Source organism: Bos javanicus, chromosome 10 (assembly GCF_032452875.1).
Source record: "Bos javanicus breed banteng chromosome 10, ARS-OSU_banteng_1.0, whole genome shotgun sequence".
Taxonomy (NCBI): Eukaryota; Metazoa; Chordata; class Mammalia; order Artiodactyla; family Bovidae; genus Bos; species Bos javanicus.
The window spans coordinates 85,392,672-85,405,846 of record NC_083877.1 but is presented as its reverse complement, the minus strand read 5'-3'; the positions used below and the strand labels follow the sequence as shown (position 1 = coordinate 85,405,846).

Here is a 13,175-nt window from a genome sequence, read left to right as displayed (position 1 = left end):
GACAGTTTTATTAGCAGAAACTATGACTGTCGTCTGTGTGCGCTAGATAAAAAACCGGCTCTAGGCTCATGCACAAAGCCCTGAAAAGAGCAAGCCGTCGAGTGAAGTACAATGGTCTGTTGCCACATTTTCCCGTCAATATTCCTTTACTGCTTGTTCATTGGCTTTATCGTGTGCTAGCAGACAAGCAGTAGCAGACGCCAAAGTTTGGAGGCAAATTTATGGAAGCAAAATCCAAAACTGAGACTCGTCTGTTCATTAACATATTTCCCTCTTTGAAACTGAGATGTGGAAGCAGACGCAATGCCTCAGTCCAGCAGCGGAACTCTGGACTGGTTTGTTATGCATACTCTCTTGGAATGATATCATCCCTGAACCCCCAGCTCTCCACCGGGACTCCCTTGACTGTGTCTGCAGCCCCAGCCTCTCTCCTGAGTGCTGCAGCCCAGGTGTTTCCATCGGAACATCCATCCTAAGACACCAGCACTCATCAGGTCCCAAACTGAGCCACTTCTTGGCTCTCTCCTTGAGATCTTGGCTCTTGGATCACCCTCCACCCATTCGTCTGAGCCACAGCTGGGAACTCTTTATGTATTAAATATCCTCTGAGTCCATGCCCTCTTGTTGGTCCTGTCCTTGGTCCCTACTAGCCTAGACCATAGCCAAAGCCTTCCAGCTGGCCTCCAGCCCTCCCCTTTCTGGTCTATCCACCAGCAGGCAATCTTTCATCAGAATAATAAACATTCAAAAAGCCCATCCCATCATGTCCCAGCCCTGCTTGAAGACCACTAGCATCTCAAGGCTGGTATATGGCTCCCCTGTACCCTCACACCTTTGCTGGAGTGCTGATTCCCTTGCTCAGTCTCCATTGGGGCAGAGGGCAAGACAGTCTTTGCCATCCTTGGGCCTGGATGCCTGGCACGTGGCAGGCATTCAGTAAGTTCTTGAATGAGTGAAAGGGGGTGGGCTGCTCCAAAATCTCTAGGGACTCCCCCTGACCCATGCAATGCAGCCCAGACACCTCCCTGATATTTCAAGCCCTTGACCATATGAACCCAAACCTATTCTCACAGCCTCAGTGAAATGGCAATGGAGAAATGATACGTGGTAGGGCAGCTTGAGCATAAACTTACCTGGTTTGTTAACCTGGCTTCAGTACTCACGAGTTCTGCGATCTTCAGAACTTCCCTGCCCTCTGTTTTCTTGACTGTAAAATGGGGATAATGAGTAACTCTTAGGATTATGGAGAGGGTTTCGTGAGATAATGCATGAGACGTGCACTGTCGGCACACAGCCTGGCACAGAGCAAGCATTCATTAAATTGTAGCACTCATTTATTCCCCTACCACCCACTTCCCACTCCCCCCCTCAACACACACACACACACACACACACACACACACACACACACACAGGAAACCACTTATTAATTCCCAGGGTATCCTTCCAAGGTTGCTTTAGGAATATGCAAATAAATTCAACATGTATCCTTATTTTCTCTATTTTTACACAAAAGTTTACATGCCCCACAGCAGGAGTCAGCAAACTTCTTCCATAAAAAGCCAGATAGTAAATATTTTAGGCTTTGTGCAACATATGGTGTCTGCAGCTACTCAGCTCTGCCATCGTAGAGCAAAAGCAGTTGTAGACAGTGAGTGTGGCTGGGTTCCAATTAAAATGTATTTATGGAAACTTAAATTTGAATTTCGTATCTCTTTCTCATGTCATGAAATATTATTCTTCTGATTTTTTCCAACCATTAGAAATATAAAAAACGATTGTTAAGTCACAGTTTGTACAAAAACAGTCGGTGGGCCAGATTTAGGCTTTTTTTTTTTTTTTCATTTTTCTATGTATCTTTGACAGCTTTTCCTATGGATGTAGAAGAGCTGTGTCCTTCTGTTTTGAGGGCATAGGACTCCATCCCATGGATGTCTCTTAGTTTGTTTAACCAGCCTCCTACTGAGGGACACTTACATTGTATCTACTCTTTACAAAACATTTTGCTCTTAGGAAACAGGGCTTCTGTGAATGATCTTGTTCATCCATCACTGTGGACATTTACAAGTGTCTTAGGGCAGATTCCCCTAGAGGTGGAGCTGGAACATCAATTGAGGTGTGTGATTTTGTGGGGAGAGGGAAACAAAATGGGAAGGTGGACAGAGCCAAGCAAGGACTGGTTCTGGGAAAACCAAGCCGAGGCCTAACTGAGGGTGGAGCTTGGAGAGTTGTCCCGCCTTGAGGCGAGGGGGTGGGGCTTTTAAACTTCCGGTTCCGGCAGTCATTAGTTTCGTGGTCATGGTGGTGGGAGGAGCCTGTGAGTTGGTGGCCTTCCGTCCAAGAGAAGCCAGTGTGGGGTGCACCGGCCACGGAGTGGGAGGAACAAGGCGGCTGCAGGCGGACCTGCAGGGGCAAAGCATCGATGCACTGGGGTGTGGATCAGTTCAGTTCAGTTCAGTTCAGTCCAGTTGCTCAGTCGTGTCCGCTCTTTGCGACCCCATGGACTGCAGCACGCCAGGCCTCCCTGTCCATCACCAACTCCCGGAGTTTACCCAAACTCATGTCCATTGAGTTGATGATGCCATCCAAACGTCTCATCCTCTGCTGTCCCCTTCTCCTCCTGGCTTCAGTCTTTCCCAGAATCAGGGTCTTTTCCAATGAGTCAGTTCTTCGCCTCAGGTGGCTATCAGGTGGGGTGTGGATGGGCGTTGCCAAATTGCTCTCGATATCGGCTGTATCGATGAACATTTCTACCAGCAGCATCTGAGATTACCTGTTTCTGCAGGATCTCACCAAATTAATCTGTTATTAAACTTTTGGACTTTTTGCTCATCTTATGGATTGAAAAAGGCTACCTGAGTTGTTTCCATTTGCACATCTCAGAATGATAAAAGTTGAGCATATTTTCACATATTGAAGAAATATATGGGTCTTCCCCCCCCACCCCCCCATGAACTGTTTATATTCCTTTGCTGATTTTTCTTCTACGGCTATTGGTCTGTCTTTTCTGTTTCTAGGAGCTCTTTAAATCTTATGAAGATTGGTTCTTTGTATATAAAAACATGATATAAATTGCACATGTTTTTCCCATTTTGTCATTTGTCTTTTTACTTTGTTTAAAGCGATTTTGGCCAAGTAGAGATTTTTTGATCATAGGGTTGTCTGGACAAGTAAATTATATGTTACATAAAACAGCTAGAATGATGTCTGCTACCTGGTAGGCATTGAAAGGATGTTTTTTCCTTCCCTCCCCTCCATTCTGTGCTTTATCCAACTGTGCTCATTATCCTTCCTTAAATATGACCCGTGCTTCCTGCCTTCATGTATTTTCTTATGTGGAATGTCTTCCTCTTCATTTTGGTCTGTGAAAATCCTACTCAACTCTTAAGCCCTAGCTCAAATGTCATGGTCTTTCTTACATCTGAACTCCTATACATCTGTAAGTCATCAGAGTTCACCTTGGATCCTAGTAATATGCACACATTTATCATGCTTTTCCTGAGCCTCAATTTCCTTTTCTATAAATTGGAGTTGCTGGGGAAAAGACTGATTTGTTTTTATTACAAAATAATACATGTTTACTGTAAAATTGTAAAAACAATTTTTTTTTTTTACTGAAAGACAGCTAAAAATATGGAAACATAAAGTTTACACATATACAGGCACTCTCATCTCCAAGGGGCAGCCACTGTTTACAGATCCTTCCAGACCTTTCCTATCTCCTTATAAATATCTGTAGGGGAGAAAGAGAATTTTTTTTTTCAAACAAAAACCTGGAAGCATACTGTCCATATTATTCTGAAACTTACTTTCTTCATTCAATAAAATAACATGGGATACCCTGGTGGCTCAGACGGTAAAGTGTTTGCCTGCAATGTGGGAGACCAGGGTTCGATCCCTGGGTTGGGAAGATCCCCTAGAGAAGGAAATGGCAACCCACTCCAGTACTCTTGCCTAGAAAATTCCATGGATGGAGGAGCCTAGTGGGCTACATTCTGCAACTTACTTTCTTCATTCAATAAAATAACATAAGGTGACACATTTAAAGCACCTGGCTCAGTGCTTTATCCATGGGAGCTATAACTATTCAATGCACCGTGTAGTGGTGTTTTAAGCTTTCTTTTGGCAGCAGAACATTTAGTAAACAAAATAGTATATGTGTGTTAGTCGCTCAGTCATGTCCAACTCTTTGTGATCCCGTGCGCTGTAGCTCACAGGCTCTTCTGTCCATGGGATTTCCCAGGCAAGATAATGGAGTGAGTAGCCATTCCATGCTCCAGGGGATCTTCCTGACCCAGGGTTTGAACCCAGGTCTCCTGCGTTACAGACAGATTCTGGTCTGAGCCACCAGAGTGGAAGCCCCTTTGTAGAGTGGAGCCAAGCGTCCGGTGACAGTGGGTCAAGTGGAGGGCACAGAGTCCCTCACCCACTCGCCTCTCCATCACTGTTAGAAGCCAGTGTGCTGGGTAGAATGTGAGTGCACCATGTTTACTGAGTGGCATTAATTTGGGTGTACACTGCCCAGGGAGTTCTCACTCAGCTCGGAAGATCCCAGCCAGCTGGGATTAGAAGGTTTTCTTCCCAAATAGGTTGAAAGAGCTCAAGCGTTCTCAGGCTGAGCAAATCTTGGTGAATCTTGTAGCCCAGTGGATCCTGCTTGGTTCCATGCTGGTCTGTGATGGAGACCAGCATCTGTTTTTGTTGGTTCATGAAGAAATGAAAAAAAGCCAATGAGGTGAGATGTCCATGAAGTTAAGCTTATTCCCTGGAGAAGGGAAAGGCTACCCACTCCAGTATTCTGGCCTGGAGAATTCCATGGCCTTTACAGTCCATGGTCGCAAAGAGTTGGACACAACTGAGTGACTTTCACTTTCAAGCTTATTCAAATATTTCTTATTGCCATTGAAATATATTTTCTTTCATAAAATTCAGTTCAGTTCAGTTCAGTCTCTCAGTCATGTCTGACTCTTTGCGACCCCATGAATCACAGCACGCCAGGCCTCCCTGTCCATCACCAACTCCTGGAGTTTACTGAGACTCACGTCCATCGAGTCAGTGATGCCATCCAGCCATCTCACCCTCTGTCGTCCCCTTCTCTTCCTGCCCCCAATCCCTCCCAGCATCAGTCTTTCCAATAAGTCAACTCTTTGCATGAGGTGGCCAAAGTACTGGAGTTTCAGCTTTAGCATCAGTCCTTCCAAAGAAATCCCAGGGCTGATCTCCTTCAGAATGGACTGGTTGGATCTCCTTGCAGTCCAAGGGACTCTCAAGAGTCTTCTCCAACACCACAGTTCAAAAGCATCAATTCTTCGGTGCTCAGCCTTCTTCACAGTCCAACTCTCACATCCATACATGACCACTGGAAAAACCATAGCCTTGACTAGACGGACCTTTGTTGGCAAAGTAATGTCTCTGCTTTTCAATATGCTATCTAGGTTGGTCATAACTTTCCTTCAAGGAGTAAGCGTCTTTTAATTTCATGGCTGCAGTCACCATCCACAGTGATTTTGGAGCCCAGAAAAATAAAGTCTGACACTGTTTCCACTGTTTTCCCATCTATTTCCCATGAAGTGATGGGACCAGATGCCATGATCTTCGTTTTCTGAATGTTGAGCTTTAAGCCAACTTTTTCACTCTCCACTTTCACTTTCATCAAGAGGCTTTTTAGTTCCTCTTCACTTTCTGCCATAAGGGTGGTGTCATCTGCATATCTGAGGTTATTGATATTTCTCCCGGCAATCTTGATTCCAGCTTGTGTTTCTTCCAGTCCAGCGTTTCTCATGATGTACTCTGCATATAAGTTAAATAAGCAGGGTGACAATATACAGCCTTGACGTACTCCTTTTCCTGTTTGGAACCAGTCTGTTGTTCCATGTCCAGTTCTAACTGTTGCTTCCTGAGCTGCAAATAGGTTTCTCAAGAGGCAGGTCAGGTGGTCTGGTATTCCCATCTCTTTCAGAATTTCCCACAGTTTACTGTGATCCACACATTCAAAGGCTTTGGCATAGTCAATAAAGCAGAAAGAGATGTTTTTCTGGAACTCTCTTGCTTTTTCCATGATCCAGCGGATGTTGGCAATTTGATCTCTGGTTCCTCTGCCTTTTCTAAAACCAGCTTGAACATCAGGAAGTTCATGGTTCACATATTGCTGAAGCCTGGCTTGGAGGATTTTGAGCTTCACTTTACTAGCATGTGAGATGAGTGCAATTGTGGGGTAGTTTGAGCATTCTTTGGCATTGCCTTTCTTTGGGATTGGAATGAAAACTAACCTTTTCCAGTCCTGTGGCCACTGCTGAGTCTTCCAAATTTGCTGGCATATTGAGTGCAGCACTTTCACAGCATCATCTTTCAGGATTTGAAATAGCTCAACTGAAATTCCATCACCTCCACTAGCTTTGTTCGTAGTGATGCTTTCTAAGGCCCACTTGACTTCACATTCCAGGATGTCTGGCTCTAGGTCAGTGATCACATTATCGTGATTATCTGGGTCGTGAAGATCTTTTTTGTACAGTTCTTCTGTATATTCTTGCCACCTCTTCTTGATATCTTCTGCTTCTGTTAGGTCCATACCATTTCTGTCCTTTATCGAGCCCATCTTTGCTGGTGGTAATAATTAGTAGTTGTGTGTGTGTTTTAATGTCTTACCTAAATAAAAAGTTGGCCAATTTATGTTGGTCCCCTAAATTTGTTTCAAAATTTTACTGATCCATGGAGTTCTGAAGTCCAGAGAGAGCTGTTTCAGTCCATCATGGCAACTTTGCCAGGACCTCCCTAGAGCAATCCCAGACAGACAGTCTTGTGCCAGGCAAGTCTGAGAACCACTATTCTATGATGAAACTGCAGCAGCTCTTCCAGGGCTGAGAGTGCACAGAACCACACCCTGCACAGCTGAGAGTGCCCAGTCCCCCCCATCCTGGGGACTGTAGTCTAAGGAAGTCCCTTTCTCAGTAACATTCTCACTTGCCTCATTGCCACCAGTCTCTGGGAGCCAGAGTTGAACTGAGAACTCAAACTTGTTGTTGTTTAGTTGCTAAGTCACGTGCGACTCTTTGTGACCCCACAGACTGCAGCACGCCAGGCTTCTCTGTCCTCCACTGTCTCCTGGAGTTTGCTCAAATTCGTGTCTATTGAGTCAGTGATGATATCTAACCATCTCATCTTCTGCTGCTTCCTTCTCCTTTTGCCTTCAATCTTTCCCAGCACCAGGATTTCTTTTTCCAATGAGTCAGTTCTTTGCATCAGGTGGCCAAAGTTGGAGCTTCAACTTTGGAGCATCAGTCCTTCCAATGAATATTTAGGGTTGATTTCCTTCAGGATTGGCAGGTTTGATCTCCTTGAAGTTCAAGGGACTTTCAAGAGCCTTCTCCAGCACGATGGTTTGAAGGAATCAATTCTTCAGCACTCAGCCTTCTTTATGGTCCAATTCTCACATCCATACATGACTACTGGAAAAACCATAGCTTTGACTATACGGACCTTTGTCAGCAAAGTGATTTTTCTGCTTTTTAATATGCTGTCAAGGTTCGTCATAGCTTTCCTTCCAAGGAATAGGTGCCTCTGAATTTCATGGCTGCAGTCACCATCCGCAATGATTTTCAAGCCCAAGAAAAGAAAACATGTCAGTTTCCACTTTTTCTCTTTCTATTTGCCATGTAGTGATGGGACTGGACGCGATGATCTTAGTTTTTTGAATGTTGAATTTCAAGCCAGCTTTTTCATCCTCCTCTTTCACCCTCATCAAGAGGCTCTTTAGTTCCTCTTCACTTTCTGCCATTAGAGAGGTATCATCTGCATATCTGAGGTTGTTGATCTTTCTCCCAGGTCGCCTCCCTCCCTGCCCACCTCCACAGGCTGGGCTGGGGCTTATGAAGGGAGATCATGGTCTCCTTCTAGGGGTGCTTTCAGCATAAGACATAGGACCTATGAAAGATCCAAGGCTTCCTCATTGGCTGTGAGCCTCTCAGAAGACTTTGATTTCTGTCATTTAACTCAAAGTTCCCATCACAGCAGTAGATGACAATAGATTGAGCTCAGAAGGCTGTGGTTGTTAAAAATGTGTTGTCACCAGATTAGTCACTTGGCCCTTTGTGTGTAAGAATGCTTGGAGAGTGTAACAAGATATTTGGGGTGTCTTTTATTCCCCTTAGATGGAGAAGAATTTTTGGTGGTTTGGGGAGAGGTATTTTGTCTGAACTGTAGCTAGCACTTTTTTTTCTTTGTTCATGTGATAATTCTGACATAGTTTTCGACTTGTGACCACTTATTTATATTTACAAAGCAATCACATGGTCTCAGTGTTTCTCTTGGTCTTCACCACAGCCCAGTGAGGTGGGTGTCACCCTTCTTGTTTTAGTGACCGCTCACGTGGGCGGTGGAACTGGCATCTGCCTAGCCCAAATCCTATCCTCTCTCCTCTGTATAGACAGGTCTTTCTATGACTAGGGATTTTTTTTTTTTCCCCTTCTCTGCAAAGTTGAACCATTGGCCCTAAAGGGATTTGAACTCAGGATTCTTGCGGTCCTTAGCATTGAGTTCCAATTAGAGAAACAAGTGATGGCCACAATAACAACGGTGACCGCAAACTTCCAAGAAAGGACCCTTTGAGTTTTCCACCTCGACCAGATTGGAGAGCTCTCTGTCAGCAGCGTCAAGTTCAGAAATGTCCCAGGTGGTGTGGGCAGAACCTGAACTACTGCGTCCGCTTCCCGGGGTGCTCTGCGGTGCTGACACTTTGTTGAGGCATGGTAGCAGCCTAATGACACAAGGAGGAGACTCCTGCTGACCCACCAACCCACTTACCTCTCACTCTTTAGTGAACTCTTTTAAGCCACTGGAAGGCTTGTGTTTTCTGCTGCAGTTAATTGTGCTGACTTTCTCCTGCGAGTGAAGAGCAGGTGCTCCCAGTTCTGGTCTATGACAGCTTCCAGAGCTTCCGGGGTGGCGAACGGGCCCTCTCTCCCATCCCAGCTCTCAAACCTGGGGAGCAGGCTGAGGCCTGATCGGGCCTCTCAGTGTGAGGACGGCGGTTGGTCGCCCTGAGGAAGAGCAGCACTGAAGCTCACGGGAGCCAAGTCCTAGACCGACAGGGCAGGGGGAGGGCTGGAAGGTGTCAGACTCTGAGCCCTGTCTGGGTAGGGCTTCAGCCAGGAAAGGAGGAGAGGGGGATTGCTCATGGCCTGGACCCCTGGGGCCAACACACCTGGAGTTGGGACAGTGGAGGGAGAGGGGCCCAGGACCTTATGCTGCTTGGGCAGGGAATCCAGTGGAAAGCCTAGGGGTGGGACCTGCTGGAGGAAAGCGCACCCCCAAGGCGAGTGCAGAGGCTTCTTGGCTGAGCTTCTGTTGTGGTCTGGGCTGCCTTATTGGGTAGCACAGGGATCTAGCTGCCCTGGGTTGGAGTCCTGGGGTCTGATTTACTGTTGTATAATCTTGGGCAGGTAATTACTCTCTCAGCTTCAGAGTCTACAATGCACTTATACCCACCACAGTCCAGACACTGTGGTGTATACAGTGGTTCGTACACATCGTGACAGTGACAGAGTAGTGACCGCGGAGGCTGCCTTGTAGAATGGCCTGCCTAATAACAGATACGTAAAGAACGCTCAGATTTATGAGACTGACAGCTCAAATTCCTCAGACACCAAAGACGCGAGCTGAAAATTTTCACAAGTGTTAAATAGATGTGTGAAAAAATTCAACCTCAGAAATTACAAAAAGGGAGCTAAGGTAACACTGCAGTGTCATTTACAATGATTATTACTGATTTATGAAAAATTAATAATATGTTATGCTGGTGAGGCTGCAGTCTAAATGGTACATGTATACATTTTGATGCAGCTTTTCGGGAGCACTATCTCCAGTGTATACCTAGAGCCATAAATGTTTCTAATTTTTGGAATTAATTGCATTCTAGTCTGTGGAATTAAGCCTAAAATAATCAGATCAGATCAGATCAGTCGCTCAGTCGTGTTCGACTCTTTGCGACTCCATGAATCGCAGCACGCCAGGCCTCCCTGTCCATCACCAACTCCTGGAGTTCACTCAGACTCACGTCCATCGAGTCAGTGATGCCATCCAGCCATCTCATCCTCTGTCATCCCCTTCTCCTCTTGCCCCCAATCCCTCCCAGCATCACAGTCTTTTCCAATGAGTCAACTCTTCGCATCAGGTGGCCAAAGTAACGGAGTTTCAGCTTCAGCATCATTCCCTCCAAAGAAATCCCAGGGCTGATCTCCTTTAGAATGGACTGGTTGGATCTCCTTGCAGTCCAAGGGACTCTCAAGAGTCTTCTCCAACACCACAGTTCAAAAGCATCAATTCTTCGGTGCTCAGCCTTCTTCACAGTCCAACTCTCACATCCATACATGACCACAGGAAAAACCATAGCCTAAAATAATAATCATTTTCAAAATATTTCTTATGAGAAATTTTCAAACATACAGAATAAAAATTAGTTTAATGAACCCCCATACTAAAAGAATATTTTAAATATTTGTTTATTTGGCTGTGCCAAGTCTTAGTTGCAGCATGTGGAATCTTCATTGCCACATGCAGTATCTAATTCCCTGACCAAGGATTGAACCCAGGCCCCCTGCATTGGGAGCACGGAGTCTTAACCACTGGACCAACAGGAAGTCCCCTAAAAGAATATGTTAACTGAAGGAAAAAAGCCATATGAGTCAGGATGTCCACAGTTGAAAATGTAAAACAAAATAGGTAATAGAATGAATGCATTGTGATTCATCTTCATATAGACCATCATGTAGCAATTAAGATGATAAATGTGAAAACTGTAGAATTGTATCAAGTACCACCTAATATTAATCAGAGTTTAAATGATCTCTACAGATAATGACAATAGCATTTAAAGGCTATCTACAGACAGTGACAATAGGTGGGGAGCCTCCTTCTCCCCACCGTTGCTTCCCCGCTTCACTCTCACAATGACAATGATATCTACAGATAATGACAATATACTTAAGCAGAGGTTGATAAGAAATATGCCAAAGTATTTTCTGTGTTGAGGTGGAGGGTGATGAATTCAATTCTTTCTCCTTGAATATTGTTGTTATATTAGTTTAACAATAATCAAGGGGATAGTCAGGTTTTCTTCCCTGAATCAATCTGTGAACATGTATTTGCTGGGCACCTATTCCACAAGCAATTTGTAAGCATGATAGGTTGTATTAATAAGAGATAAGGGGGTGCTTCCCTGGCAGTCCAATGTTTAAGGTCCTGCACTTCCACTGCAGGGAACGCAGGTTTGCTACTTGGTTGGGGAGCTAAGATCCCACATGTCACATGGTGCGGCTAAAATAAATAAATAAAATATAACAGTTTATGTGTCAAGGTTCATCGCTCATCATTCTTAAAAAAAAAAAAAAGATGCGGCGAGGACAGGCACTGGGCCCGGTTTTAGGGCGGAGGCCGGTCCATAGGAGTCTCAAACTCTACAAATGTCAGAGCTACATGAGACCAGTCTAACACCTTCATTTTGCAGTCAAGGGCCTTGAGGCCCAGGGAGGCTAAGTGACTTGTCCAGAATACCCAGCCAAAGCCTGGCAGTCCCACACAAAGGTGGGCATTCCCACCGAACCAGCCAGCTGGCCTGGACCCTTTCTCCCTGTCTCGGGGCACCTCCATTTTCCTGGAGTTGGTGAGAAGGCAGCCAAGTAGAGAACACTCTCCCAGTGAGGAGGCAGGGGCTGGATGTCCTGAACTGGAAGGGCACAGGGATGCTGCCCCCGGGATGCCAACCTCATGCCTTGCTTGTCTCCCCAGGACCCTGAGTGGGCTCAGCCAGACCCGCTCCTCCCAGCAGCATGTGGGGCTGTCCCAGACCGCCCGACTTTATCCAGCCCCTGCGGCCAGTGGCCAGCTGACCTCCAATGCCCTGCCCATGGGGCCAGGTCCTGAGCGGAGGGATGGTGCCCCACAGGCAGCATATCTGGACCGCCCGTCATCCTCCTGGGGTAAGGATGCCCTGTCTCCGGGTCCTCATAGAGCCTCCTTCTCCCCACCACTGCTTCCCCGCTTCACTCTCTCAGAAAGGCTGAGTTGTCACCCTGTCCCTCATCCTTTCAGCCAAAAAACAGTTGTCAAGCACCTGATTTGTGCCAGGCTCCAGGGGTCCCAAGCCAGCTGTTAGAGAGACTGTGCCCCCTTGAGACACTTAGATCTTAACTTGTCCTTTTCCGCTCCATCTGTCACCTGTCCTGCCTTTGCATTCTTCGTATCCAGCTGTGAACCTCACTTCCCCGTCCCCAGTCCTTCCCCTTCATCCTTTCTGCAAAGCCCGAGCCTCCTGGACCAATCTGACCAGTTGCTTCCTTAGCACCTACAGCGGGACCTCTGCTTCCCAGAGGAGAGAACCGAGCACCTCTCAGGATTCCACCTTCGCACATTCTTGGTCGCTGCTCAGCAATCCTTCCTGGGGTGCCTGGACACTTTGTCTCTCTCATTCCTCCTCCAAGAGGCCCCCACCTTCCCCCGCCCCATCCCACGGCCATGCTTCTGACTCCCCAGAGTCCTCATCTTCCTGCCCCCATATGCGCCCCCCCATGCCATGCACGTCATTCCCTTGCCTAAACCCGTGCCTGAGCTGACTGCCTTTCTTTGTTTCCCATTTTTAAAGTTGAGGGGAAATTCACATAATGTAACATTAACCATTTTAAAGGGTACACCTCCATGGTTTTCAGGATATCCACAATTTTATGCAGCCACCACCACCTCTGTCTAATTACAGAACATTGCCATAACTCCAGAAAGAAGCCCCATGCCCGTTAAGCAGTCACTGTCTTCCCCCCCACCCCCACCCTCTCGCTGTCCTTAAAGATTTGCCAACCATGGGCATTTCGTGTAAACGGGATCTTTTTGTGTGGCCTTTTGTGTCTGGCTCCATCAGTTGGTATAGTGTTTTCAAGGTGGATCGGTGTTGCGGACAACATGCATGAGTGATCTTTCTTGCCATCTTGAAAAGGAAGCGCCCCTCCTCTTGTCTAAGGCATATGCCACTGTTTCTTGACTTCGCTGGACTTCTAGGCTGTCACTTGGCCTCCCCCCACCCTGGTTCTCCTCCCCCTTCGAACTGGACCACCCTCAGCCCTTCCCCTGCAGCATATACAGTTGCTTATAAATCTCCCATTCTTTCTCTCTCTCATAAACACACACACACA

At 46.3% G+C, this 13,175-nt stretch overlaps 1 protein-coding gene across 4 annotated transcripts in view; it reads left to right on the top strand.

The window, feature by feature from the left end:
- The window catches only part of LTBP2 (latent transforming growth factor beta binding protein 2), a 109,858-nt gene that overhangs the window by 43,436 nt on the left and 53,247 nt on the right, over positions 1–13,175 (top strand). For all 4 annotated transcript variants that reach the window (XM_061429441.1, XM_061429443.1, XM_061429440.1 and 1 more), the window contains exon 4: positions 11,782–11,972. In XM_061429441.1, coding sequence (XP_061285425.1) covers positions 11,782–11,972 — 191 coding nt within the window. The remainder of the gene's footprint in view (positions 1–11,781; positions 11,973–13,175) is intronic.